Here is a 26,317-nt window from a genome sequence, read left to right as displayed (position 1 = left end):
TAGTCACCCAAGCTTTCTAGACCCCCTTCTCGGAGGATTTATACGTGAAGTATTAATTAATTGGTCTTATGATGGCTCATTAATATAAATGAACACGAAATTCTCTCAGCTTGTTCTCTCATGGCTTAAAATATTATATTGAGAACATACAGTGGGCTTCGACATTGAAATATATCATATTCTTTGGAGTCCTTGTCCTTCTATATATATATATATATATATATATATATATATATATATATATATATATATATATATATATATATATATATATATATATATATATATATATATTATTTATGTACATGCATATTAGTTTGCTTCCGAAAATGCTCACAGAAAATAAATTGTTTCTTTTTTAATTTTTTCTAATATTAAATGCTCGTATTCTCATTAAAAATGTCAGACAAAAAACAAGCCACAGATACTTAAACAATATTAATTAGAGCTGTTATCATGCTGAGAATATAAAATGAAATATCAACAAACAATCTACTATCTATTGATTTCACAGCATACCACTTTCAATACCCATTCTTGGCAAATATAGTGGAAAAATAGGCCACACTTCACAAGTTTCGGTGAAACGAACAGTAAAAATAGCCCAAAAGGTAGAACAAATCATTTCTCATTGTCTCTAGTTATTGTGGGGATTGTCACTTGACCTAATTGTCCAAAATCGGAACTTAAGTAGGATATAGATTAACGTTCTTGTTGATTACAGCATGGCAACAGCTTGGAATACCGAAAGTCATGGGCGTCAGCAATTGTGCCGATCTTAGTCTTAACCCTTTGCATGCTGGGAAATTTGTCGTCTGCTAAAATGTCGTCTGCTGAATTTCTAAAATTAGCATTTTCTTCATTTTTTTTCAAAGAATACTATCAAAATAGCAAACAGTTTGGATCCTGATGAGACGCCACGTTCTGTGGCGTCTCATCTGGATCCATACTGTTTGCAAAGGCCTTTAAAATCCGGTTCCAGCGCTTAAAGGGTTAAAATCAGCTAATAGCTAAAATCGTAAATAGTGTTTCAATAAGCTTTCATAAGGATTCATTTACACTTGTAAGCCATTTGGATGCATAACCCATTAATGCCTAGTGGACTCTTCGATTCTAATTAATTGGATCAATTTATTTCCAAAATTAGGGATGTCTAGTATATTTATTTCTATTAATAATTTAGAATATTTCTTACAGAAATTCCTTTAAGCGAACAGCGCAGACCCAGATGAGACGCCGCATCATGCGGCTTCTCATCTGGGTCTTAGCTGTTTGCCAAGGCCTTTTTTCTAGATGCTAGGCATAAATGGGTTAAAACCAAACACTTTGCAAGAGGGCCAGATTGGTCATAAAGTGCTCACCTGAGTTAAAGGACACCAATTGTTGAAGTGTAACTCAGCCAGAAAAGTTCCCGACCATACTGGGGATCCAACCCGGGACCTCCCGGTTCTAAATCAGGCAGACACTCTACCGCATCGCTATAAAAGCTAGCTCATATATCAAGGCTGTATAATTTCTCCTTATACCGAACCCTGCTACAGAAGACCTGATAAAAGGTCCCTTATTCGTAAGAGGGCCCTATAATAGACCTGAATGAACAAACCCCTGCGTCTATAGCGCACTGACTACACCACAAAACACTTTTGTATAACAAACACTGCTTTTGTCAAACACAATCTGTTGATGGTCAGAATTGAATTTCGACCTCTAAGTGTGACCCTTCATCTGTGAGGTAATGAGACAGGTGTTATATGGGACATTCAGTGTCCTCAGTCATTGTGGTAAAATGTTTCAAAATTGGATTGGTGAATGAACAAGAGCTGTGTTTGTGAAACACAATGCCCTCTACTGCACCGCTTTGAAGCCATATATTTGACCTTTGACCTTGGAGGGTGACCTTGACCTTTCACCACTCAAAATGTACAGCTCCATGAGATACACATGCATGCCAAATATCAAGTTGCTATCTTCAATATTGCACAAGTTATGACCAAGGTTAAAGTTTTGGGACAGAATGACAGACAGACAGAATGACAAACAGACAGACTGGCCAAAATCAATATACCCTCAATCATTCGATCCAGGGGCATAAAAAGTAACAGCCTGTATAAAATGCTTCATGGTCAAAATTGACTTATGACCTCTAATTGTGAACTTGACTTCTGAGACAGTTTTCACAAGAATTGCAGTCATCATGGTTGTCATACGTTGCTAGTTATCTATATTGATCATGATCAATAACAAAGTTATAGTTGAAAAAGTGTTATAGCCAACATAGATCTTTGGACTAACTTTGATCTTTGAAGTTTGACCTTGACATTTGAGGTAGAGAGAAAAGTGTAACACACGTCAGGTTGTCTTGCGAGGAATGGAATTTGTTATTTTTAATAATATTTTGTTCGTCAATATATGGCAAAGTTAAAGCTGAGAGAGGAAGGTTCAAGCTGTTTTATTGCCAAAGTGACCTTTAGACCTTAATGTGTGACCTTGAATTTTGAGAAAAGAACACTGATCTTTCCCACGAACTGCCTCATGGTTATCATTCCTAGAAAGTACCTTAAAATGGCATGATGATTGATAAAGTTACAATGCAAACCAGCTGTTAAGCGGCCAACTTGATCTTTGACTTCTTAAGAATGACCATGAACTTTAATGTCCAAAGCTATGTTTTAAACACAACTTTTTGTCTTATGATAGATTGCATGAGTGTCAAGTTATTTCACAGTCAGTCAATATATGGCTAAGTTATGGTGGAGACAGGATATTTAAAGCTGTTTTATGACCGAATATGAATCTCGACATTTATGTAATATCTTGACCATTAAGGAAGGGAGACAGTAATTGCTTAGATATTGTAAACTCAAGATGAACATTCTGACCAAGTTTTAGCAAGATTGAGTCTTGAATTGAGCTTCTCAAGTGATAAGATGATGTGACCCGGTAACCTAATTATTGGATGCACAAGACCAAGATAAGATCTCAATTTACATATTATCAAAATAAATTTTTGGATGCATGTGACCCAAAGTTACATGCATGAGACCCAAAGTGAAACTCCACCTAGATATTGTCCAGATATCAATTCAGACCAAGTTTCTTCAAGATGAACAAGATGTGTTTGTGAAACACAATGTCCCCCTATATGATGTTTGACATTGTAGGATGACCTTGACCTTGTGAAGGATGACCTTGACCTTTCACCACTCAAAATGTGCAGCTCCATGAGATACACATGCATGCCAAATATCAAGTTGCTATCTTCAATATTGCAAAAGTATTCATAAAATAAGCGATTTGGGCCACATATATTTGACCTCTGACCTTGAAGGATGACCTTGACCTTGACCTTTCACCACTCAAAATGAGCAGCTCCATGAGATGCACATGCATGCCAAATATCAAGTTGCTATCTTCAATATTGCAAAAGTATTCATAAAATGAGCGATTTTGGCCACATATAATTGACCTCTGACCTTTAAGGATGACCTTGACCTTGACCTTTCACCACTAAAAATGTGCAGCTCCATGAGATACACATGCATGCCGAATATCAAGTTGCTATCTTCAATATTGCAAAAGTATTCATAAAATGAGCGATTTTGGCCACATATATTTGACCTCTGACCTTGAAGGATGACCTTGACCTTGACCTTTCACCACTCAAAATGTGCAGCTTCATGAGATACACATGCATGCCAAGTATGAAGTTGAAATCTTCAATATAGCAAAAGTTATTGCAAAATGTTAAAGTTGGCGCAAACAGACAGACCAACAGACCAACAGACAGGGCAAAAACAATATGTCCCCCACTATTATAGTGGGGGACATAAAAATTTTGCCTCTAGAGTGGTAATGAGCTAAAAGATGATAAAACAAACCCCACATGGGATACAGGACACCAGACCAGGCCAGATGCCAGACATGTGGTGATCACAATAGCTCATCTTAAGGAAGCGCACCCGTAATGGGCACATATCCAAATATAATCTATGGTATTATTTTCTTAATCAGTATCATTTCACTGAACTACATGCAAATTTTTAGGTAGGCTTTCCATGCTTAAAAAAAATACATATACTGATTTTTTCAAAACCACCCCCACGCTCGGCTTTTGTCCAGTTTATTTTCACCCCTGGGGTATATAAAAGTTCCATAATTCATTCAAATTTCCAAATATGGGCATGCAGTTGGTGTGTACAGATGCAGTTAAGGTGTTTAAAGTTTAAACAAGATGAAATAAGTATTCTTTTACAGACATTTATTTTTTACAATTTTTTATCTATGGAAGAGCGCCATGAAATGTAAGTGGTTTCAGCCAAGTAAAAATTGGGTCGGTTAAAAACAAAGTGTCATTAAATTCAAAATAGTATCATTTAATTTATATTTTTTACTTAGATTTTATAGATACACTATATACAGCAAAAAATAGACAGATTTACCGTTTACTTTTTGAAATAAAAATAAAAATGGAACATGTATGATTCGTATTTTCAGCAGTAAATTACCCAATTTAGCCAAAACGTTGTTTTAATTAGAAAAAAAAAGAAGAATGTGCATGAAAATTGCAACATATTTACAATAAACATAGCCTATATGCTATATAAAATAAAATAAAGTTAGAAAAGAAATAAAACGTGTCGCAAAAAGTATGCGATGTCTGCAGGATTTGAACCTGCGCGGGAAGATCCCAAAATATTTCTAGTCCATCGCCTTAACCATTCGGCCACGACAACTTCAAATTTTTGAATGCTTAAATTAGATATTTATAAGTAAAAAGGTAAAAAGGGTCTTCGATCTTTGAAAAAATCGCGAAAATCATTTTTTCAGATAATATTAGGATCAAAGTCGATATGTATTGTGAAAATACTGTATTATTAAGGAATAACGTAAAAATATATCGAAATGCGAAGTTTGAAAGAAATAAAATTCATCTCTCGGAAATAACCAATCATTGAAGATCGGCAAGGATCGTAAAATAAATCGCGGGAAATCATTACGGGTGCGCGACCTTAAACACTTTCAACAACTAATTCATGAATGATTACTTATAATGAGGGTCTAATAAAAGGGTGCCCTCTTATTAAATGATTTTTTTTTACGCATTTTAACAAATGCACCTTCTAAGCCAATTGTATTTGTTAGTCATGAACCATGTTAACATAAGTAGCCTAAGGGTCCATTTTTGTAATTGGTCATTACTCATGTTAACATAACTGCATACTGAGTCCAGTGTTGCAATTGGTCATGAAGCATGTTAACACAGCAGCGAGATGAGTCCATTGTTGTTATTGGTCATGACCCAGGTTAACACAGCAGCGGGATGAGTCCATTGTTGTTATTGGTCATGACGCATGTTAACACAGCAGCGGGACGAGTCCATTGTTGTTATTGGCCATAACGCAGGTTAACACAGCAGCAGGATGAGTTAATTGTTGTCATTTGTCATGACCCAGGTTAACATAGCAGCGGGATGAGTCCATTGTTGTTATTGGTAATGACCCAGGTTAACATAGCAGCAGGATGAGTCCATTGTTGTTATTGGTCATGACCCAGGTTAACATAGCAGCGGGATGAGTCCATTGTTGTTATTGGTCATGACCCAGGTTAACACAGCAGCGGGATGAGTCCATTGTTGTTATTAGTCATGACACAGGTTAACACAGCAGCGGGATGAGTCCATTGTTGTTATTGGTCATGAATAATGTTAACAGAGTAGTCTATTTATTCATGAATAATGTTGACAGAGTAGTGTATTTATTCCATTCTTGTAATTGGTCATGACGCAGGTTAACACAGCAGCCGGATGAGTCCATTGTCAGCACCTAGGAGTAGTGTGCGGTTAAGTGGCAGGATCTCCATGCACGTGAGAACCCCTTTGAACACCTCCGAACGGAGTTTCGTTGAGGAAAAATTAGCCTGAAAATGAATACAAAGCAAAATTGTTTTAGCCTGTGAGATATTTACCTACACAGATCATAGTTAAGTCAAGGAGTAATTCACAGGAATGAAACAAAAGCTTTGTCACAAATGTTAGTGCTTTATTGTCTTTATTCAAGGGCAAATACAGTCGAAACCCGATGGCTCGAACTTGCTTAGCTCGAATTTCCGGTTGGCTCGAACTCTCATCAAAGCATAGATTTTTTATTGCTGCATATTCATATATAGAGAATAATAGATTAGTGTTGGTTATAGATCAGTTTATCATGCGAGGCTTAGAAAACAAAAAGCACGAGCCTTGGCTTCTTACATACATATAGAGAAAACTGCCCCATCCCCTGGCGGCCATGTCTTTTCACTGATCACGACCATTTTAAAACTCATCCAACATATCAATAAAAGCAATGTTTTGTTGCATGCGGTTATTTCATAATAGATCTTAGTTATGTATATAACTCGACTAAATTAAGAATAGGTTATCATTATCAACATATATGTGCCACGGAATACATACGTATAGTGAATTCATGCGTTTTTTATGGATTATCCGTGTATATTGTGTTAAAGGAATGTGGGTCCAAGGCAGCAAGCAATTGAATGTGATAGTTGCCAAAAATGGCAACACCGAACATGCGAAGCCGGTAAGTACCATTCATATCATTGTATACTATAATATTTCATAACTTAAGAAAAAGCCTATTTGCCGACTGCACTAGAATGTCAAACAAGTGGAAAGTGATACTCATTTTCTAAAGCTTGTCCGTTGCAAAACTTACATTTTCTATTTTCGCGTATTATGTTATTATAACGATCTCTTTAGATTTCTAATTAATGTAAAGATAATCGAAATCGTGTTAGTGGTGTGTTGTATTTCTTATTTCTGATTTGTTATAAAGTCAAGTAGTTATCTCAATGTACCAGCTTTTCTCAATATACCAGCTTTTCTTGAAGTTATTTAATAAACGTTCTTTATTTGTATTGTAGATGAAAGTCTGTTTTTGTGATACTGTTATCACTCGATCAAGTATTTTTAACCAATATCGGAATATATGTAATTTGCAATTATTAATTCAAATACGTTTAATTGTTCGCATGTTGATTTATAATAGTGGAAAGTCTATGTAGAGCTCTATTTCCGCGTTCATGTTTTTTGTTTTTTAATTATTTGTATTCTAATTTCTATTTAATTGTTATAAATTTTGTATAAGCTTATATTTTTTACTTTTAATGAGCTATGAAAGATATTGAACACAGCTGTCACCTAATTAGTAACAATACCCTATTTCTCACCACTAAAATTACAATAAACAGATAATCTGTCAGTCATTCAGAGCTGATGAGGGTTCTGATTATCGAGGAGTAGATAAGGCTATTACTGATAGGGGGTCTTTGATTATGTGTGAAAATATTGAAAAAAATATTTTAAAAATATAACGATGTATGTCTCATTGTGTACATATTGTAAAGCTTTGTTAATGTATGTAAATATTGAAATAAATATTAAAAGAAAAGTATGTAGATGTATGTCTACTTGTGTACATATTGTAAAGCTATGATACTGTGTGTAAATATATTTAAATACATATTAAAATAAAAGTATATAGATGTATGTCTATACTTGTGTACACATATAAAGCTTTGATAATGTGTGTTAATAATGAAATAAAAATTAAAATAATAATTAAACCAAGATGTGTTTGTGAAACACAATGTCCCCCTATATGATGTTTGACCTTGAAGGATGACCTTGACATTGTGAAGGATGACCTTGACCTTTCACCACTCAAAATGTGCAGCTCCATGAGATACACATGCATGCCAAATATCACGTTGCTATCATCAATATTGCAAAAGTATTCATAAAATGAGCGATTTTGGCCACATATATTTGACCTCTGACCTTGAAGGATGACCTTGACCTTGACCTTTCACCACTCAAAATGTGCAGCTTCATGAGATACACATGCATGCCAAATATGAAGTTGCTATCTTCAATATAGCAAAAGTTATTGCAAAATGTTAAAGTTGGCGCAAACAGACAGACCAACAGACCAACAGACAGACCAACAGACAGACCAACAGACAGGGCAAAAACAATATGTCCCCCACTACTATAGTGGGGGACATAAAAATATATAAAAGTACTTGAAATGTCTGTTATAATGTGCCGATAACGTTACGATGGTGTAAACAATATTTTGTGAAAAAAAAATTGTTGTTATTTTGTGAATATTTTTCGTTAAAAAGTATTGAACTTAAATCTGAAAGTATGTCTCATTTGTTTTATGCATAAATAACTCATTTAGAACCCATTAATACATCAATATTTTGACGAGTTGACTTCCGTGCGAGTTAACCAAAAAACGTGCGAGTTGACTACCGTGCAAGTTGACTACCGCGCGAGTTGACTTAGGTACGAGTTGACTGTAAACCGACAAAAATGCCCCGCCACCTGGCAGCCATGTTTTTTCACTGATTATGACCATTTTCGAGTTGTCCGAGATATCTATAAAATCGATGTTTAGACAAAATTTCATGATGATTAGGCAAAAAATGTGACTTCTAGAGTGTTCACAAGCTTTTTTTACCATATAAACATAAGGAAAAAGACCCTCCCCCTGGCGGCCATGTTTTTTTACCAATCCAAACCATTTTCGAACTCAACCGACGTATCCGGGAAACAAATGTTCTGACCATATTTCATGAAGATTTGACTTAAAAATGTGACTTCTAGAGTGATCACATGTTCTCATTATATACATATAGAGAAAACTGCCCCGCCCCCTTGTGGCTTTTTTTTCACCGATCTGGACCATTTTCGAATTCCTCCGAGATATCAATGAAACCAATGTTTTGTGACTTCAAGAGTGTTCACAAAGTTTCTCTATAGCAATATTAGGAATACTGCCCCGCCCCCTTGGGGCCATGTTTTTCAGTGGACCGAAACCACTTTGAACTCAACCAACATATCGTTAAGACAAACATTTTGACAAAGTTACATGAAGATTGGGCATCAAATGGGACTTCTACAGTGTTCACAAGGTTTTTCTTTTTTTGACCTAGTGACCTAGTTTTTGACCCAGCATGACCCACTTTCGAACTTGGTCGAGGAATCATTAGGACAAATGTTCTGACCAAGTTTCATGAAGATAGGACAATAAATGTGGCCTCTAGAGTGTTCACAAGGCAAATGTTGACGACAGACGCACGGCGGACAACGGACAAAAGGAAATCACAAAAGCTCACCATGAGCATGTTGTGCTCAGGTGAGCTAAAAATGCCCCAAAATGTTGATTTGCACAAGTTCACATCCAATTTAATGTGTTTGTAAGGTTTATCACTCAAGTAGAAGTACCTTTTGAATTACATACTACAGAAATGAAAAACAGAGTTTTTTCTAAAAAAGGGACATAACCTGGTTTTTGCAAAAAAGGATGTACCATTGTTCACATGCTGGTTAGTAGGTTTTGTAATTTCCATTACTATTTTCGTAACTACAGCAACAAAACTGAATGAGTTACATGTGACACACACAAACATCTGGCGAAGGGCAGTAAAAGGCCAATTTATAGGTGATCCACTGCACAAGTAGGGATATAAAAACACACTAAAAGATGTTCTGTAAAAAACATGAAAAAATTGCCGATTGGAAAAATGCTTCACCTTTTTACATTTTTTTTGCTGCTTGGGTGCACATTCACTAACTCATTCTTAGTACATTGAACACTTCACACAACACCTGCATTTGTGAAATACAATCCCCCTCCCCCCCCCCCGCCCCAATGCGCTTTGTAGCCAAACAGCAGCTATTTTAGAGAAAATTTCAATGTCCAATACCCATAACTTGGTAAAATCGATGGACCAGAACAACACACAAACTACATCATTCTGTAAGTCATGTAGGAAGACTAACCCTTTGCATGCTGGGAAATTTGTCGTCTAAAATGTTGTCTGCTGAATTTGTAAAATTAGCATTTTCTTAATTTTTTTTTCAAAGAATACTATCAGAATAGCAAACAGTTTGGATCCAGATGAGACGCCACGTTCTGTGGCGTCTCATCTGGATCCAAACTGTTTGCAAAGGCCTTTAAAATTCGGTTCCCGCACTGAAAGGACTAACATACCAAAAATCAGCTCAATATCTAACAGCATTGAGTAAAAAACCTCTGGAAAACGTTTATTAAATATAAAATGTATAAGTCCAAGCCCCATAACTTTTCCAAAAATCAATGGACCGGAAAAAAACTCACACTTTATCTGTAGGTCAAAGAGGTAGACTAACATACCAAAAATCAGCTTATTATCTGAAAGCATTTCAGAAAAAAAAACTCCACAGAAAAGAACATTTGGAAGTCCAATAACTTCGCCAAAAATCAATAGATAAGAACAAATTAGTTCATCAGTAAATCATGAAACTTGCATACCAAAAATCAGCTCAATATATGAAATATCTGAAATATCTGAAAGCATTGCATAAAAAAAAAAAACTCTGGCAATTGGTCATACTAGAGAAAATATCCAAGGCCCAAAACCTGGCCAAAAATCATTGGACCGAAACGAAAGTCACAATTCATCTTCACATACCAAAAATCAGCTCAATATCTGAGTGTTAAAACCCTCCAGAAAACAGAATGCAGAACAGACCAACTGACAGCATTCTGACTAACAGACGAACAATGTGACTGTTTTATGCCGTCCCTACTGGTAGGCATAAAAATGAAGACGGTTTGTGTAATCTCTTTTTGGAATTGATCTCTTATAATAACACCATTAGTTTGTATCATGAAGAAATAGAGTAATGGTTCTGGTTCAGTAGCATGTATAAAATATTCAAAACCAACCAAACGTCTTTTGTTTCACTAAAATGACAAGATTTTTTAGACTAAAAAAATTTAACAATAGAAACATGTAAAAGGGTAAGTAACAATGTGAAATTATAAAGGTCTTCTTGCTGGAAAATCTTCATATTACATATTATTGATGGACATTGAAAGATTGCATTATGAAATAATGATCTACGCATACCTGATTATCCACTGACGTGTGCACGCCTATCTTGTTACTGGTTGTGGCACTCACTATCTGGTTTCTATAGAAACCGACACAATGAATAGGTTCAGTTTGACCTAAAATGAAATAAAGCTGGTTGAATCGCCCATAGATTTAATATTAACAAAATTAAACAACTGATTTTTTAAAGCTTCCATTGATTTATACACAATCATCAAACAAAATTTAGCTAAAATTACAAATCAATTATTGCACTTTTCATCTCTTATTTAAAAAAAAATGTCTATGACTAATATAACGCATAGGAACTTACTACAACCTGTTCCTACTACAACTAAGTTCTACAACCTGAGTAGCTCACAAAGAGCGTTAGATTTTGCCTCCAAAGCACTTTGTCAAGATTCTAGCAAAGCCGTTTTTCATAAAACTATATATTCTTTTTATTATAACTTTATTTTAGAATATAAAGTTTTCTTACAAAATATATTTCATAACATTTTTCTTTACACAAATAATTAGTTAACAGGTCCCTTTAAAGCCCCAGTTTTCGGAATAGATCGTTGTTTTACATATAAATCGTATAGCGAGAAAAAAACTTTACATAAATTCATTGAAATATAATTTTTATCGAGGTTGACATCGAAAACCTGTTAAAAATCGGTTTTGAATCGATAAAATAATATATTAATGATCATAAATACATGCAGTAGGACAAAATCATTGCAGCGTGGAGAGTTATGCAAATGATAATGCTATTTTTAGCATTATTAGCATATAGAAGATAAATACATAGATTAAGCAAAATTGTAGCTTTGCAACTCAGTTTCAGTTCGTAACAGGTGTATTTGCATTTGTTCTTACCTTCTCTCTGCTAAATTCCCCCGTATCCGACATTTTGTTAGTTTAGGTTTGAAGTCAAGTGTCGAATCATGAATATTAATTAGGTCGTTTTCGTACTTTACCGTACTCGACCCCAAAATAAAAATTGCTATATTGTTTGTTTTCAACCGGTTTCAACCAGATTTTCAGTGATATCCTCAATAAAAACACGTTTTCTTAAGATTCTGCCCATATATTAATAAAAGATAAAGCTTTTTATGCTTTTAGTCTACAATATAAGATTAAGAAGTTCTCATATCCCCACAATTTCAAATAAATTCAAAACTTTAGCCTCGGCCATTGTTTTTCACACAGCCAATGACATAAATACTAACCTTTAGTATTTGCCATAACCTGTAGTAGGCGTCAATTTTGACATGCTTGTACATGTATTTCTTTTCTTGTTTTAGGTTGAAAATATTCCATCATAATACCTCATCACAAACAAAGAAAAGAGCTAGTCTTAGCTTTAAAAAATGTGTATCATAATTTCTTTAAAAAAATGTTTTATCCTTGAAAATGCTTGTATTACATTGAAAATGAATACCATAATATTCTTGTTTAAAATGGTTTTACCCATAAAACAGCTAGCCATAAATTGGAAATATCCATCATAGAACTTTGGTACCAAAAGGTTTTCACATCTAAATGCTTATCCTAGAGTGTTAAAACCATCTAGTATGTCGTTTAAAAAAGTTATTTAAGCCTGGTTAATGATCGTATTAGAATGAAAATAGACATCAAAGGAGTCGTGTTCTGTGAAAATTGGGCAAAATGCATGTGCGTAAAGTGTCGTTCCAGATTATCCTCTGCAGTTCGCACAGGCTAATCAGGGATGACACTTTCCCCTTTAATGGTATATTTTTTTACAGGAAGTCCCTTTTTACTGAAAATCTATTTTAAGCAAAAAGTGTCGTCCCTGATTAGCCTGTGTGGACTGCACAGGCTTATCTGGGATGACACTTTACGCACATGCATTATGCACAGTTTTTTCAGAACACAACTAAAAGTATTTCTATACAAAACATGTTTACCTTTGAAACTGCAGACTTCTTTGAAACTTGCGCCCTCTACACTCCACATCTTCATGGTCAGGTCAAAGGCAGTCGAGAGAAAGCATGTCTTGTTGTAACCTTTCATCTGCAGGCAAACATACTCAGATGGTTGACTGAGATATTTGCTTGAAACATTATCATAATCAATATTATTTTAACTCTTTGCATGCTGGGAAATTTGTCGTCTGCTAGAATGTTGTCTTCTGAATTTCTAAAATTAGCATTTTCTTTGATTTTTTTCAAAGAATATTATCAGAATAGCAAACAGTTTGGATCCTGATGAGACGCCACGTTCTGTGGCGTCTCATCTGGATCCAAACTGTTTGCAAAGGCCTTCTAAATTTGGTTCCCGCACTGAAAGGGTTAAATCAAAATTTAAATTGCTACTATGGTTCTAGTATGTCCCATCATCACATATGGGAACACATTTATTAACACTTATTAAAAATTCCTTAAATGCCTTATCCAGTTTTAGAATGAAAAAGCCATTTTTTCAAAATAAAGAGCTGTTCTGACCTGTGACATCAAATTTTGACCTTCCTGACAAAGGTACATTTTTACACACAACAAAACAATTTGTTATTTTAAAATTCTCAAATTCATAGGGAAGTCACAGTATAGCCAAGTTACGCACGAGAAATAAAGACCAACAGACTTCTAAAACAGCCTATTTCCAGACCAACCTCTCCCACTTCCTGCTGGTAGCAGTGGTACAATTAAAGCATGTGATAAAGTCCACTCACCTGGAGGATCTCCCCATCATGAGCCTTGAAGGAGCCCTGCAGCATTCCAGTGTGGGTGCTGAGGACAGAGATGACACCAGAGGAGAAACCCACCATCACCCAGGCCCCGTCTGAGCTGGTTGTCAGTGAACGAATGGCACCTGCATTACAAAGCAAAAACAAGAGATGTGTTTGTCAGAAACACAATGCCCCCTAATGCGCCGCTTTGAATTAATTTTTTTACCTTTGACCTTGACCTTTCTCCACTCAAAATGTGCAGCTCCATGAGATACACATGCATGCCAAATATCAAGTTGCTACGTTCAATATTGCAAAAGTTATGAAGAAGGTTAAAGTTTTGGTTAAAGTTTTGGGACACATACACGGACACATACAATGACAGACAGGCCAAAAACAATATACCCCCGATCTTTCGATCCTGGGGCATAATAATCAGATATTGGTGGTGGATTTTGAGCGACTTTCTATGGAGAAGATCATAGGGTGTGATCTTTACAAAGGGACAGAGAATATCATGTGTCTCTTAGTTCGAATGATTCAGTGGAAACCATCGAAACTGAAACATTTTAAAGTGCAGTTTAGAGGGAGATGCCAATTTAGAAGGAAATTTATTTATCTGAGTGTCTGTTGACTCTCCGTCAAACAATTGAACCCAAATACAAATAAGTTACAGTTTATATTACACACTTATACACTATTTTTTAAAATATACAAACAAGCCAGCATGTCAGAGAAAAATTACATGTCATTAAATCAGTGACTATTTACCAATAATTAATAAAACATGTTAAAAAAATATCGCAAGCATGTACACACATTTTTTTAATTTAAAACAAAAACATGTTGAGACATGTTCAAACATTTAAGGAAGATGAGATATGTCCTAAAAGTTTGTCAGCCGACATTGAAATCCACCACAAACCATGAGAGCCGATGACACATTTGTATTCATGAGCATATCTGGAGGCCCTCACATCCAGAAACCTGGAATAAACATGAAAGGATACAATCAGACTACAAGAACTGGCTACTGGCTACTGATGTTGCTCTATCTAGTCTGTTTTATTTTAATAATGTAGTACTTTGTGCATAAAGTGTTCTGGTACGGTCTTTCCCATAACTACCTTAATATCCTTGGAAACTTTCAATTACTATTTACATACAAATGTTCACTATCAAAAGGGTAAACCAATCATGTTCATTATCAAAAGTGTACACCAATACAAGGTAAATAGGCTAAGGTATGTATTCAATGATATATCTGCCATTTTTTGGACTTAGAGCTTTGAATATTTGAAAATGGCTGATATTAAAATGAAGTTTTTCTCAAATATGATAGACTTTTACATTGAAAACTGGAGGTAACTCTTTTCAGACTTGTATGAGAACTTTTACCCTTTTACTGCTTGTACACACACTTCGCATTAAGTGTGCAAGGTTTTGTTTTGCAACTCAAAAATAACTGATTACAGAGATCAATACATTCTGTAGACAAGGATCAAAGATTTTGATGGAGTTAATGCATTTTTGAAATAACAATTTATGGTGCGGTAAAATAAGGTCCAATAAGACATTCTTATGCCTCTAGCAATTACATGCATCATACATCAAACAGAATATCCAAAATGTCAACTACCAAAAGAGCTGCGTTATGCAAAAATGGGTTTTATGCTATAGGCCGCCAGTGTATTTCCAGTCCAGAACATCCTGCGTGGTTAGGAGAAACCCTGATCCCTATATAGAAGCCCTTGGTTTTGTGTTCTTATCAGTGGACCAAGCAGCTCCTGACAAGACTGGGCGATTGCTCTAGCTGGTCTGGACCTTCACTGTTCGTTTATGGAATAAGATCCTTTTTCACATAATTATGCTCAAAATTCACTTGTTCATCAGCTAGCAAGCGTTTTCAATTTCCCAATCCCTAAGCCAGTACCTGAGTGTGTTATCTGTGGTTGCCGTGACAACCATGTTGCTGGGGCTTGGCAGGGGACAGAGAGCAATCACTGGGCTGTACCTGCTGGACTCCAGCTGGCGCACTGTCTCACCCATGAACGGGTCCCAAATCTAGAAACGTGAGCATGAGATAAATATGGGACATAAAGTAAAATTAAACAACAGCACCGCATAGTGGGTGCCAACACTCGGCTGTGGGTGAAGTTTTGAATAAATGAAAGCTTGTCAGAAAAAAAAAGAAGAAGGGTTAGTGGCGAGAAGAACTCATCTAGAGACTATGCATCTGTAGATAGAATACTTTAATTTTAAAGTCATTTTTATGGTTTTTATTTCAGGCTACAGTGACCTCGACTATAAATTGTGATTTCTGTTGGTTAGAAATTATATAAAAATGTGAATGATAAATTGTTACAAGAAGGCTAACAAATAATAGGATAATACCAAAATAAAATAAACAGAAATAACCTTTGACCTAGAGACCCAAAAATGGGTGTGGCGTGTAAAACTCAATCAAGGTGCAGCTACATATGAAGTTTCAAAGTTGTAGGTGGAAGCACTTTAATTTTAAAGCCTATGTTAAAGTTTTATATTAGAGGTCACAATGACCTTGACCTTTGACCTAGTGACCCAAAAATGGGTGTGGCATGTAGAACTCATCAAGGAGCAGCTACATATGAAATTTCAAAATTGTGGAAGCACTTTGATTTAGAGCCAATGTTAAGGTTTTTCTCCGAAAACAGCAGAGCTAATAAAATCAGTTATGGTCATCTTAAAATTATTTCAAATGGTGTTTTATTACATATTATATTGAGAAAACCATGGACATTCGATAATGACTAACATACAGGCAGCTTTAGTTATGGTAAAAATGTGCTATTTAAGAATCTTTTGAACTATAACAATGTGGACTTTTTTTTCAAATCAGTAAATTGTCAAATTAACATTGTGTCAAATTAACATCGTGTCAAATAAACATTGTGTCAAATTAATATTGTGTCAAATTCACATTGTGTAACTTTAAGGAGGAAAAACTCATCCTGGTTATTATTACAATTTAAAATGAACTTATTTTGTTCATAACATAAGCAATAATACTCAAACATTATTGTTTGCAAAATTCTCGTTCATATAAGAACTCCACCATACATGTACAGTGCTGTCACATGAAGCCACCAGCCTCAGGTTCTCAAGGTAGGCTACAGAGAACACTGACTTCTTGTGATCACCATAGGTATACTGGCAACGACATCTGTGAACATGAACACAAAGACATGAACTTGAATATTTGTAGAAAATATATAGTATATGTAAAGTAAAAGATAAACAGTTATCAATCAAAGCAAAAAGTCTGATCATTCTAAGGGATTATATTTGTATAATTTTACCAATTAATATATCTGAATTGCATTAACTTGAAAGAAAGGTCCACGTATAAGCATCTAACACAGAAAATTAAAACAATACCTACCTCCAGACTAAAGTTATTGAGCAGAAACTACTTTTCTAGGTTTTGGTTACAGTGACATTGATCAAACTCATGCCAAATACAATACCAACCTAGGCTAGCATGTTTGCTACCTTCAAACTAAATTACAGCCACCTAATTTCATGTTACTGTTTTCATTTTTTTGCCTCAAATGCAATTCAAACAAGCATCTGCATGTATGCAACCTTCACACGGACTTTCACTAAAATTCCTCCATCTAAACTTACATTACTTAAGCAAAACTATTCTTCTAATTTTAGCAATAGTGACCTTGACCCTACTGACCGTCAATGCAATCCAAATCAAAAGTTCAAAAAGGGCATAAGTCTGCAGGTCAGAGTTATGGAACTTGGTCAGTGACCTCACACATTGGACTGAACATGTGTGAAGTTTCAATTAAATACATGTTGCAAAAACATTGCTATGGAGATGTTTTATGTTGACCTTATCAAATTTTCTAAGAACAAAATGGGGCATAACTCATTTGCGTCAGAGTTATGGAACTAGCAAAGTGAGTTCACAAATTGACCCCATACACATATGTGAAATTTTAATACTAATATTTGCTGAATAGCTGAGCTAAAAAACACAACTATTCAAATACAAACGAACAACCATATGAACTTGGCTGTAGTCGGTATGAGTTCACAATTATTTGTGATCATATATTTTCACGTTATGATCTTACATCCAATGATTTCATACCTTCCATTTCCATCTCCAAAGTTCTGAATGGACCAGAGTTTCACGGTTGTGTCCTTACTAGCACTTATGAAGGAGTTCTCACTGTCTAAACGTGTTAGAGAACGGATGCTGTTCTTATGACCTTTAAGAACAACAAAGCAATGTGTCAGTTAATACGGCTAGGCAATTGCGACCATGGTTTTACTTATTGCTATGAAAGACAAATTGTCATCATTTGAAATATTACTATCATCGCTAAATTATTAGAATGTTTTTGGAAAAATTAAACAATTGAGGAGGCTTCCTTAATTAACCAGAATAATGTGTCATTTGTGTCCTTGTGTTATAAAAAACAGACAGTTCAAAACTCACAAGTTAGGTATGGATTTTTTTATAGCTAATATGAAATACAACCTTGAAATATCTGTAGTTTGATTTGTTTGAAGTTGAACAGTGTGTCCCTCTCATTCAGCCCTGAAAATGAATGTTCTCATATTGATCATTTGTCTTTTATTTGGATATCGTATCACTATTCTACTTAACTTATATTACCCATAGTACAAACAGCCCTATGATAATCATGTGCTAACTAGTCTTTATTTTTAACCCTTTCAGTGCGGGAACCGAATTTTAAAGTCCTTTGCAAACAGTTTGGATCCAGATGAGACGCCACAGAACGTGGCGTCTCATCTGGATCCAAACTGTTTGCTATTCTGATAGTATTCTTTGAAAAAAAATGAAGAAAATGCTTATTTTACAAATTCAGCAGACAACATTTTAGCAGACGACAAATTTCCCAGCATGCAAAGGGTTAATGGCATAGTAACCTCCAAAATATGAGTCACAACAGTATAGTGGATATGGTATCTTCTAGCGATGAGGCAGTCTCACCTTCCATCCTCACTCTGGTAACGTTCTTAACCCTTTGCATGCTGGGAAATTTGTCGTCTGCTAAAATGTCGTCTGCTGAATTTCTAAAATTAGCATTTTCTTCGATTTTTTTCAAAGAATATTATCAGAATAGCAAACAGTTTGGATCCAGATGAGACGCCACGTTCTGTGGCGTCTCATCTGGATCCAAACTGTTTGCAAAGACCTTCAAAATTCGGTTCCCGCACTGAAAGGGTTAAGTTTTCCCTTAATAGACAACAAGTACTGATTCTAGTCAGGAAATGGACTTGACAGTGTGTCAATAAAGTTGTATGTTTTTATTGAAAATGTGATCATGTAAGATTTGAGGGCCACCAGACTTTCTGAAAAAAGGTACATTCTCTATAGAGAAGAACTAAAAAAACATGGATTGGAACAAATCATAAGATAAGGTCTATATCTAATTACTGAAAACTAGCCAAAGGACTTTCTTGTTAAGTATTTGTAAATAATAAATATGTCTTTAAAAAATTATTGTATCCACCTATAACACAAGCTCTTTAGTACAAAGTTGTAGTACTTAACTACATGCAAAATGTTACCCCAACCTTTGAGCTGGTGAAATGATTTATCATGGACATCTTTATACAATACCGGTAATCATTATTTGCGCCTATTTATTACAAAATCCCATCATGCACAATAAAATAATGGGCCAGAAATGAGCATGTACTGTTACAACATCCATATTAGGAATATGCTAAAGTTTTCTTTGTCCACAGTGATCTTGTACTCTTAAATGGCTACTTGATTTTTTATAAGAAGCCCATTTGTTTGAATGTTTTTTGGAAGCCTTTCATGCAAAACAAAGTTATGAGTCAAACATGCACATTCACCCACATACATACACAGACAAGTTAAACACTGCATGCACAGTATAACGGGTTGCCAAAATGTGAAAACAAATCACTGGGTAAAAAGGCTGTGTGCGTACCAAGCTCGTGTTCCCAGTAGGCCAGCCAGTTACCCTTAAGATGACGTTGTGTCTTCTGCTCCATTTCAGTGCTGGAAACAAGCAGATGAATTGTGTCTTGTTCTGTGAAAGCTGGTCATAATGCATGTGCGTAAAGTGTCGTCCCAGATTAGCCTGTGCAGATCAGAGACGACACTTTCCGCCTAAACTTGATTTTCGGTAAGGAGGGACTTTCTTGAAACTAAAAATACCATAAAAGCGGAAAGTGTCGTCCCTGATTAGCCTGTGCAGACACACATTTACGCACATAAGCCCAGTTTTCTCAGAACACGACAAAATTGAGCCTCACTCTGGGAAAACAGGGCTTAATGCATGTGTCCTCCTAGATTAGAAGTCCTAACATGCTCATCAAGGCTGACACTTTCCGCCTAAACTGAATTTTTGCTTGGAAGAGACTTTCTTAAAATGAAACATACCATAAAAGCTGAAAGTGTCTTCCCTGATAAGCCCATGGCTTCTGCAAAGGCTAATATGGGACGACATTTATGCACATGCATTCAACCCAGTATCATTGTCTAGTATGTATCAGTGAAACCGTGTGTGATATTTATTAATCATCCACTAAATTGTTAGCAAGCTGATTCAGCAAATTGAGACTACCATAGAGAATTATTATGTATTTAACCCATTTATGCCTAGCGTCCTGAAAAAAGGACATTGCAAACAGCGTAGACCCAGATGAGACGCCGCATGATGCGGCGTCTCATCTGGGTCAGCGCTGTTTGCTAAAAGGATTTTCAGTAATAAATATTCTAAATATAGAAATAAGTATACTAGACATCCCTAATTTTCGAAATAAATTGTTCCAATTTAGAAGGATGGGAGAGTCGATTGGGCATAAATGGGTTAATCATTATAATCACAATCATCAGTAGCAGCAGCATGATCAACCTTAACATAACTATTACATTTTTACAACAACTGATCATCAATATCTTGAATTCATTTTATAAAGCAAATCTGAACATATCGATCAAATCTATACAAAGGCAGTATGAAATGAAGGCGGGCAAACAACTTTACCTTTTAGTGTCATCCGGATCTATTCTCAGGATCCCTCTATGTTGAAAGTGCTTTCTAAGATGAAGAGTATCTGGAATGGTTTCCAGCTCTGCGGAGTCTTGTAGACAGATTTGGTTCCCAACTATGGCCACATTGCTGCCCAGATCTCCCTTCACTGCTGGGGCATTGTCCGCCTTCGTGTGTTCTTCACAAGATTCTGAATTGCATACAGACAAGTTTGTTGTGTTTAACTATGTAGCTGTAAAACTGCTTTTCAAATAGTTTAACTCATTAAAATAGTTCAGACTTTTATATGAAAACATAAGTATTTTAGTATCCAAATAAAATAAATTGCCCACTTCTCGTTGCGGAAAGTTTTTGAGGATGCTCTTTGGAAAAGTTTCAACTGTTTTGACTTCATCAAGTTTTTCAGTTACTGATTGCCTTATGCAGATACAGACATTAGGGAAAGCCTCTGAACCAACCGTGCATCAGCAGAATAGTAAACTTAGTTGCAAACAACTGGTTAATAATTGTTTTATCCTGCTTCATTGACACATTAAAGTCATTTTAAAGTTCACATTAAACATTTTGTGATAGAAGATTGCGGAATAAAACAATAAATAAAACATACATATTTTCATTTCTAGTGCTCTATATTCTTCCAATTAATGCTGTTGCTCACTTAACCCATTCTCACTTAAAAGCAAAGTAAAAATGGCTATTTGCAAACAGCATAAAACCAGAACAGCCTGCGAGTAACTCGCAGACCGTTCAGGTTTTATGCTGTTTGCTGTTCATCAGTATCTAAGGATGGGAAATGAAGCCTTAAAAAATTGAATTAAATTTAATTTATTAAGGGACTACAAATGCGAGAAAATACGTATCAAATGGGTAAAGGATTTCACAACAGCATGACTGCCCATGATGAGAATCAATAACATCTACTACAACAAAGAAATAAACCACAACCTTTGTTGTTACTAAGATTTAAATTGATAATTGGTCACTTTCACTTTTTATAAGGCGCTCAAAAATTTAACTTAGGATTTGTGGGGTGTAGGGGGCTATAAGTGCATTATAAATTGACACACTGCATTAATTTGTGATTAAAATCTATAAATATAGGCTTGGCTCAGCTTGTTTGATGTTTTGATAACAAATAATGATTACTCACAAAAATAAAGAGTTGAGAAATATCAATTTATATAATAACCATAGAAACTTAAATCATTATAAAATGCAAATTCATATCATTAGTTCATATCATTAGTAACGTTTTTGTGCACAACACACAACTTTGTTAAAATGATTGTCTGTGACTTACACAAAGATATCCGAAATATGCAGCGCACTTTACTATAGTACATGCAAATTGTTGATTTAATTAAGTACCTATAGTTATCATGATCAGCAATTCTATTAATTACCGCTGTCGATGTTCTCATTGTCGGTGTAGAGAGCACTGTCAAACTGGGCACACAGCTTGCGTATCAGGTCATCATTTGGCAGGCTTTCCTCCATATGATGGCTAGCAAACAAGGGCACTCCATTTTAGGTTAACAGTATACATTTCACTGTACATCAACACATTCATGTAGTTTCATTAGCTATTGGGGATTTTTTCCTCTTTTAGCAGGGGCTTAATATAGGCCCCTTGCACAAAGAGAATTTCTTTGAAATGATTCACGTTTCCCTAAATTTTAAGTATACCATGAAAAGTGAATAAACCTTTTCTCAGCTTTCTTAAAAAATATTCCATAAAATATCATTAAAAGCCTGCTCTTTACATCAAGAAAGAAAACACTGGAAATTTCATTTTTATTAAATGGTTTGTATTTTTAGCCATACTTGACTGTACTTTAGCCATATAATGGCTGTCAGTTTATCTGATAATACTTTTCCAGGGTCAGCTGCTTAAAACAAATCCAGCAGGCCTACTTACCATAGCAACTGATAAATTAACTTACTGTTATCAAAGCAACAGGGTGAATGGTTGTTCAAGTAGTTTACAACCAATCCCCACCTAAGTTTTGTGACTAGGCTGGGAATCAAACCAACTATCTTCAGACTGGTAGTCCTTGATTCTACTAACTGAAGAACCCAGCCAAGTAATAGCAGCTTGATTATATGTATTAAATATCAAGCTCATCAGAGACCATAAGTAAGGAGATATTTAATGTATGGTGGGCAGGCAGATGATCAAAATGAACAAGCAGAATGAGTACTCTGCGTTTAACTGGAAAGTATAGAGCAAGACATCATTAACTCTTTCAGTGCGGGAACCGAATTTTGAAGGCCTTTGCAAACAGTTTGGATCCAGATGAGACGCCACAGAATGTGGCGTCTCATCTGGATCCAAACTGTTTGCTATTCTGATAGTATTCTTTGAAAAAAAATCGAAGAAAATGCTAATTTTAGAAATTCAGCAGACGACATTTTAGCAGACGACAAATTTCCCAGCATGCAAAGGGTTAACTGGAAAGTATAGAGCAAGACATCATTATACAGTTGTTTTGTACAGATTTGTATCAGATTATAGTTGTTCATATTATTAGATAAACTTTTGTTTTCTGAGGCAAATCTCTGAGGCATCAAATGCAAACATCACTGGAACAGCCTTAATGAACATTGGTTTAGTCCAGTATCAGCCTGTGAAATCTACAGGCTAACCCAGGATTTCACCTACACATACAGAAGATCTATGGGTAGAATAGACTCAGAAACCATAGATCACACTTATACCAAACTTCTCACTGCAGTCACGTCCCTTGTAGGTTTAATTGTAACAACTGCAGCTACAAGTAAACTCCTACTTGATAATGAAATATTTCTAGTTTTCCATGATTACTTATTTAATAGAAATTGGTGAGCTGTGTCTACAGAACAGGACTGTTTATATGGTTACGGTCAAAAACATACATGGCAAGACAAAATAATTTATTTAGTTCTAAAATACCGTAAATTTCGAAAATAGGTTACATACAATATACACTCTATAAGTAACGCAAGTAGATTCACTACGCATGTACAATTTGAATTCCTGGGTTTACCATGTGACGATGATGATCAATCTACTTGCCTTATTTATAGTTAACTGGTAGTTACCTGGTACGAGTATCCAGTAAAATTTATTACCGAATATACTGAAAATATGAAAACTTAACAACTTTTTTCAAGTTATGTAATATACCAGTTGTGATATTTTAATCAATATAAACTAATAATTGTAAACAAATACATTATTTCAGAACTTTTCTTTTTTCGTCAATCGCGACGATAAGAATATTAAATACTCAAATTTTGAATTGATCATCATTGTGGTTTTAAATGATGGCAATGATTTTAAAAGAGACATGATTATAACCAGTCAGATCTGTTCAGAGGCTGGACAATACGAATATGCATTAAGACTGGTTTTCTTCCCATTGTCATATGTATGTACCTTCCAAACACGGAGGTGAGGGGAATGTATGCTGCCAAAGCCAACTCAGGGGTGTATGTCTGCCGAAACTCTGTCTGTAGAAGCTCTTCACTTGCAGATTTTCCATCAACAGCATCGTCTGAAGACGTAACAATCAAGAATATGAACATACAAAGAAAATATACAGTTTAGGTCTACAAAAGTTCCATTTCAATTTTAAGAAGATCATCAGAATTTTAAATGTACCAAACACTGACACACCACAATAATATAGTGTTTTTTTTTCTGAATTTAAGAATTGCACTAAAAAAATAAGAAAAGTCTGTGCTAAAATAAAATATGAACAGAACACAACAGAGTGAGTTTGTTCCAAATTCACAAGACAACTTCAGGATGAACTTACCTAACAAACCTGAGTAACTTTTAAAAACATTGTGCATACCATGGATATAATTCAGAAAAGTGAGCTCAGCCATTAACAAATTTATAGCTTTGACAAGCACATATTGTTATATTATTGCTTATTGTTTGCGTGGAATTAACAGAAGCTTTCATACCTATGTATAAAACCTGATGGGAGCAAGCCTGATTTTACTTATGTGAGGTTTATACAGTTGGATGACTTTGTTTACTGGGTACAAATTTACTTAAGATCTGTATAGCCTCTTTTTGCCAAAATATTAAATTCATGTTTAAATGTCATCAGTTCTTACTTAAATGAGTTTGTTTGTAACTAATTCATTATGTTCAAGTTTGAAATTTAATGAAAATCGAGTAAATAATTGATTGCTTAATACAAACATTGTTATGTAGTTTATCTACTCCTGAGGCATCACTATCTATCATATGTATAGAAACAATGATGGTAAAACATGTATTCCCCCACCCACCAAACTTGCATGGCTTGTATTATATATCAGTAGTTTGTTTATCAACATTGTTGTTATTCAGCACTATTTCAGAACATGGATAATATGGTTATATCAAAAATTGTTTATATCTAGTGATAAGTTGAGTTGCATATACCGGTATGGTCTATTGAAAGTCTGCTTTAAGGATTGTTATGATGGATGTTAACCCTTTGCATGCTGGGAAATTTGTCGTCTGCTAAAATGTCGTCTGCAGAATTTCTAAAATTAGCATTTTCTTCTATTTTTTTCAAAGAATACTATCAGAATAGCAAACAGTTTGGATCCTGATGAGACGCCACGTTCTGTGGCGTCTCATCTGGATCCAAACTGTTTGCAAAGGCCTTTAAAATTCGGTTCCAGCACTGAAAGGGTTAAAGATACTCAAACTGACTATTGTTCCCAAACAATTTACAAGCCCCTGTTACCTTCACCTTTTACCTTAAAATTGATAGGTATCTTCCACTCCTCCCAAGACACCACAAAAGCAATTAGCCTTATCATTGGTCAAAGGGTTGTCAAGATATTGTGCAGAAACAAAATGGCCTCTGGAACGACCACCAGACCAACTGACCACCGAACATGGCATGACAATAAACAAATACTAGCACCATTTTGGAAGTATCTTTGCAATTTTAAAAGTGTAAGATTGAAATGATTTCTTCAGACATATTGCAAGTATTTAGGGAAAGAAGCTCAACATGTTTTTTAAAAGTTAAAAAAACTAACCTCTGTCGTCACTAATGTGAGTATCAGTCAGACTGTAATTGGATCGAAGGTTCTTGCTTTTTCGCATCATGTGATCAGATGGGCTGCCTTTTGCCGCGAGTCTCACTGGAGAACCAATCATGTACTGCTGGGTGTAAGCGTCCATCTTGATTTGGAGGAATGAGTCATCTACTGAACCACTCTCCATCAGACCTGCCGGCAACCAGGAATACAAGATACATATGGACCGTACTCTGTCAAAAAAGGGTTCAATGTATGTGCGTAAAGGTTTGTCCCAGATTAGCGCATGCAGTCGGCATAGCAGGCTAATTAGGGACACCACTTTCCACCTAAACTGTTTTTTTTAAAGAAGAAGACTTTCTTTACAAGAAAAATATCATAAAAGGGGAAATTGTCGTCCATGGTTAGCCTGTGCGGACTGCATAGGCTTATCTGGGATGACACTTTACGCAAGAAATAACATGTTTATGTTGAAAATTACAAAGTTTATTGAAAAATTATATTTAAAATTAAACAATTATATTGAATATATTAAATATAAGTCTTCTTTTCTGATTGACAAAAACCAGATCATCCTTGAAAAATACAAATTTAATCTAATCTAACC

At 35.2% G+C, this 26,317-nt stretch overlaps 1 protein-coding gene across 1 annotated transcript in view; it reads right to left on the bottom strand.

The window, feature by feature from the left end:
* Positions 1 to 425: 425 nt before the first annotated feature.
* LOC127873002 (WD repeat-containing protein 81-like) overlaps positions 426 to 26,317 on the bottom strand; it is a 48,388-nt gene continuing 22,496 nt past the window's right edge. The window contains exons 15-28 of the mRNA XM_052416538.1: positions 25,711 to 25,902; positions 24,095 to 24,212; positions 22,080 to 22,180; positions 20,671 to 20,866; positions 19,609 to 19,679; positions 18,159 to 18,218; positions 17,766 to 17,886; positions 16,721 to 16,823; positions 15,555 to 15,685; positions 14,547 to 14,608; positions 13,625 to 13,764; positions 12,861 to 12,966; positions 10,963 to 11,063; positions 426 to 5,916 (exon numbers count right to left, since the gene is read on the bottom strand). Coding sequence (XP_052272498.1) covers positions 5,788 to 5,916; positions 10,963 to 11,063; positions 12,861 to 12,966; positions 13,625 to 13,764; positions 14,547 to 14,608; positions 15,555 to 15,685; positions 16,721 to 16,823; positions 17,766 to 17,886; positions 18,159 to 18,218; positions 19,609 to 19,679; positions 20,671 to 20,866; positions 22,080 to 22,180; positions 24,095 to 24,212; positions 25,711 to 25,902 — 1,631 coding nt within the window. The 3' untranslated portion in view covers positions 426 to 5,787. The remainder of the gene's footprint in view (positions 5,917 to 10,962; positions 11,064 to 12,860; positions 12,967 to 13,624; positions 13,765 to 14,546; positions 14,609 to 15,554; positions 15,686 to 16,720; positions 16,824 to 17,765; positions 17,887 to 18,158; positions 18,219 to 19,608; positions 19,680 to 20,670; positions 20,867 to 22,079; positions 22,181 to 24,094; positions 24,213 to 25,710; positions 25,903 to 26,317) is intronic.

This window comes from Dreissena polymorpha, chromosome 3 (genome assembly GCF_020536995.1).
Source record: "Dreissena polymorpha isolate Duluth1 chromosome 3, UMN_Dpol_1.0, whole genome shotgun sequence".
NCBI classification, from domain to species: Eukaryota; Metazoa; Mollusca; class Bivalvia; order Myida; family Dreissenidae; genus Dreissena; species Dreissena polymorpha.
The sequence above is the reverse complement of the archived record's forward strand: the minus strand, read 5'-3'. Positions and strand labels throughout refer to the sequence as shown.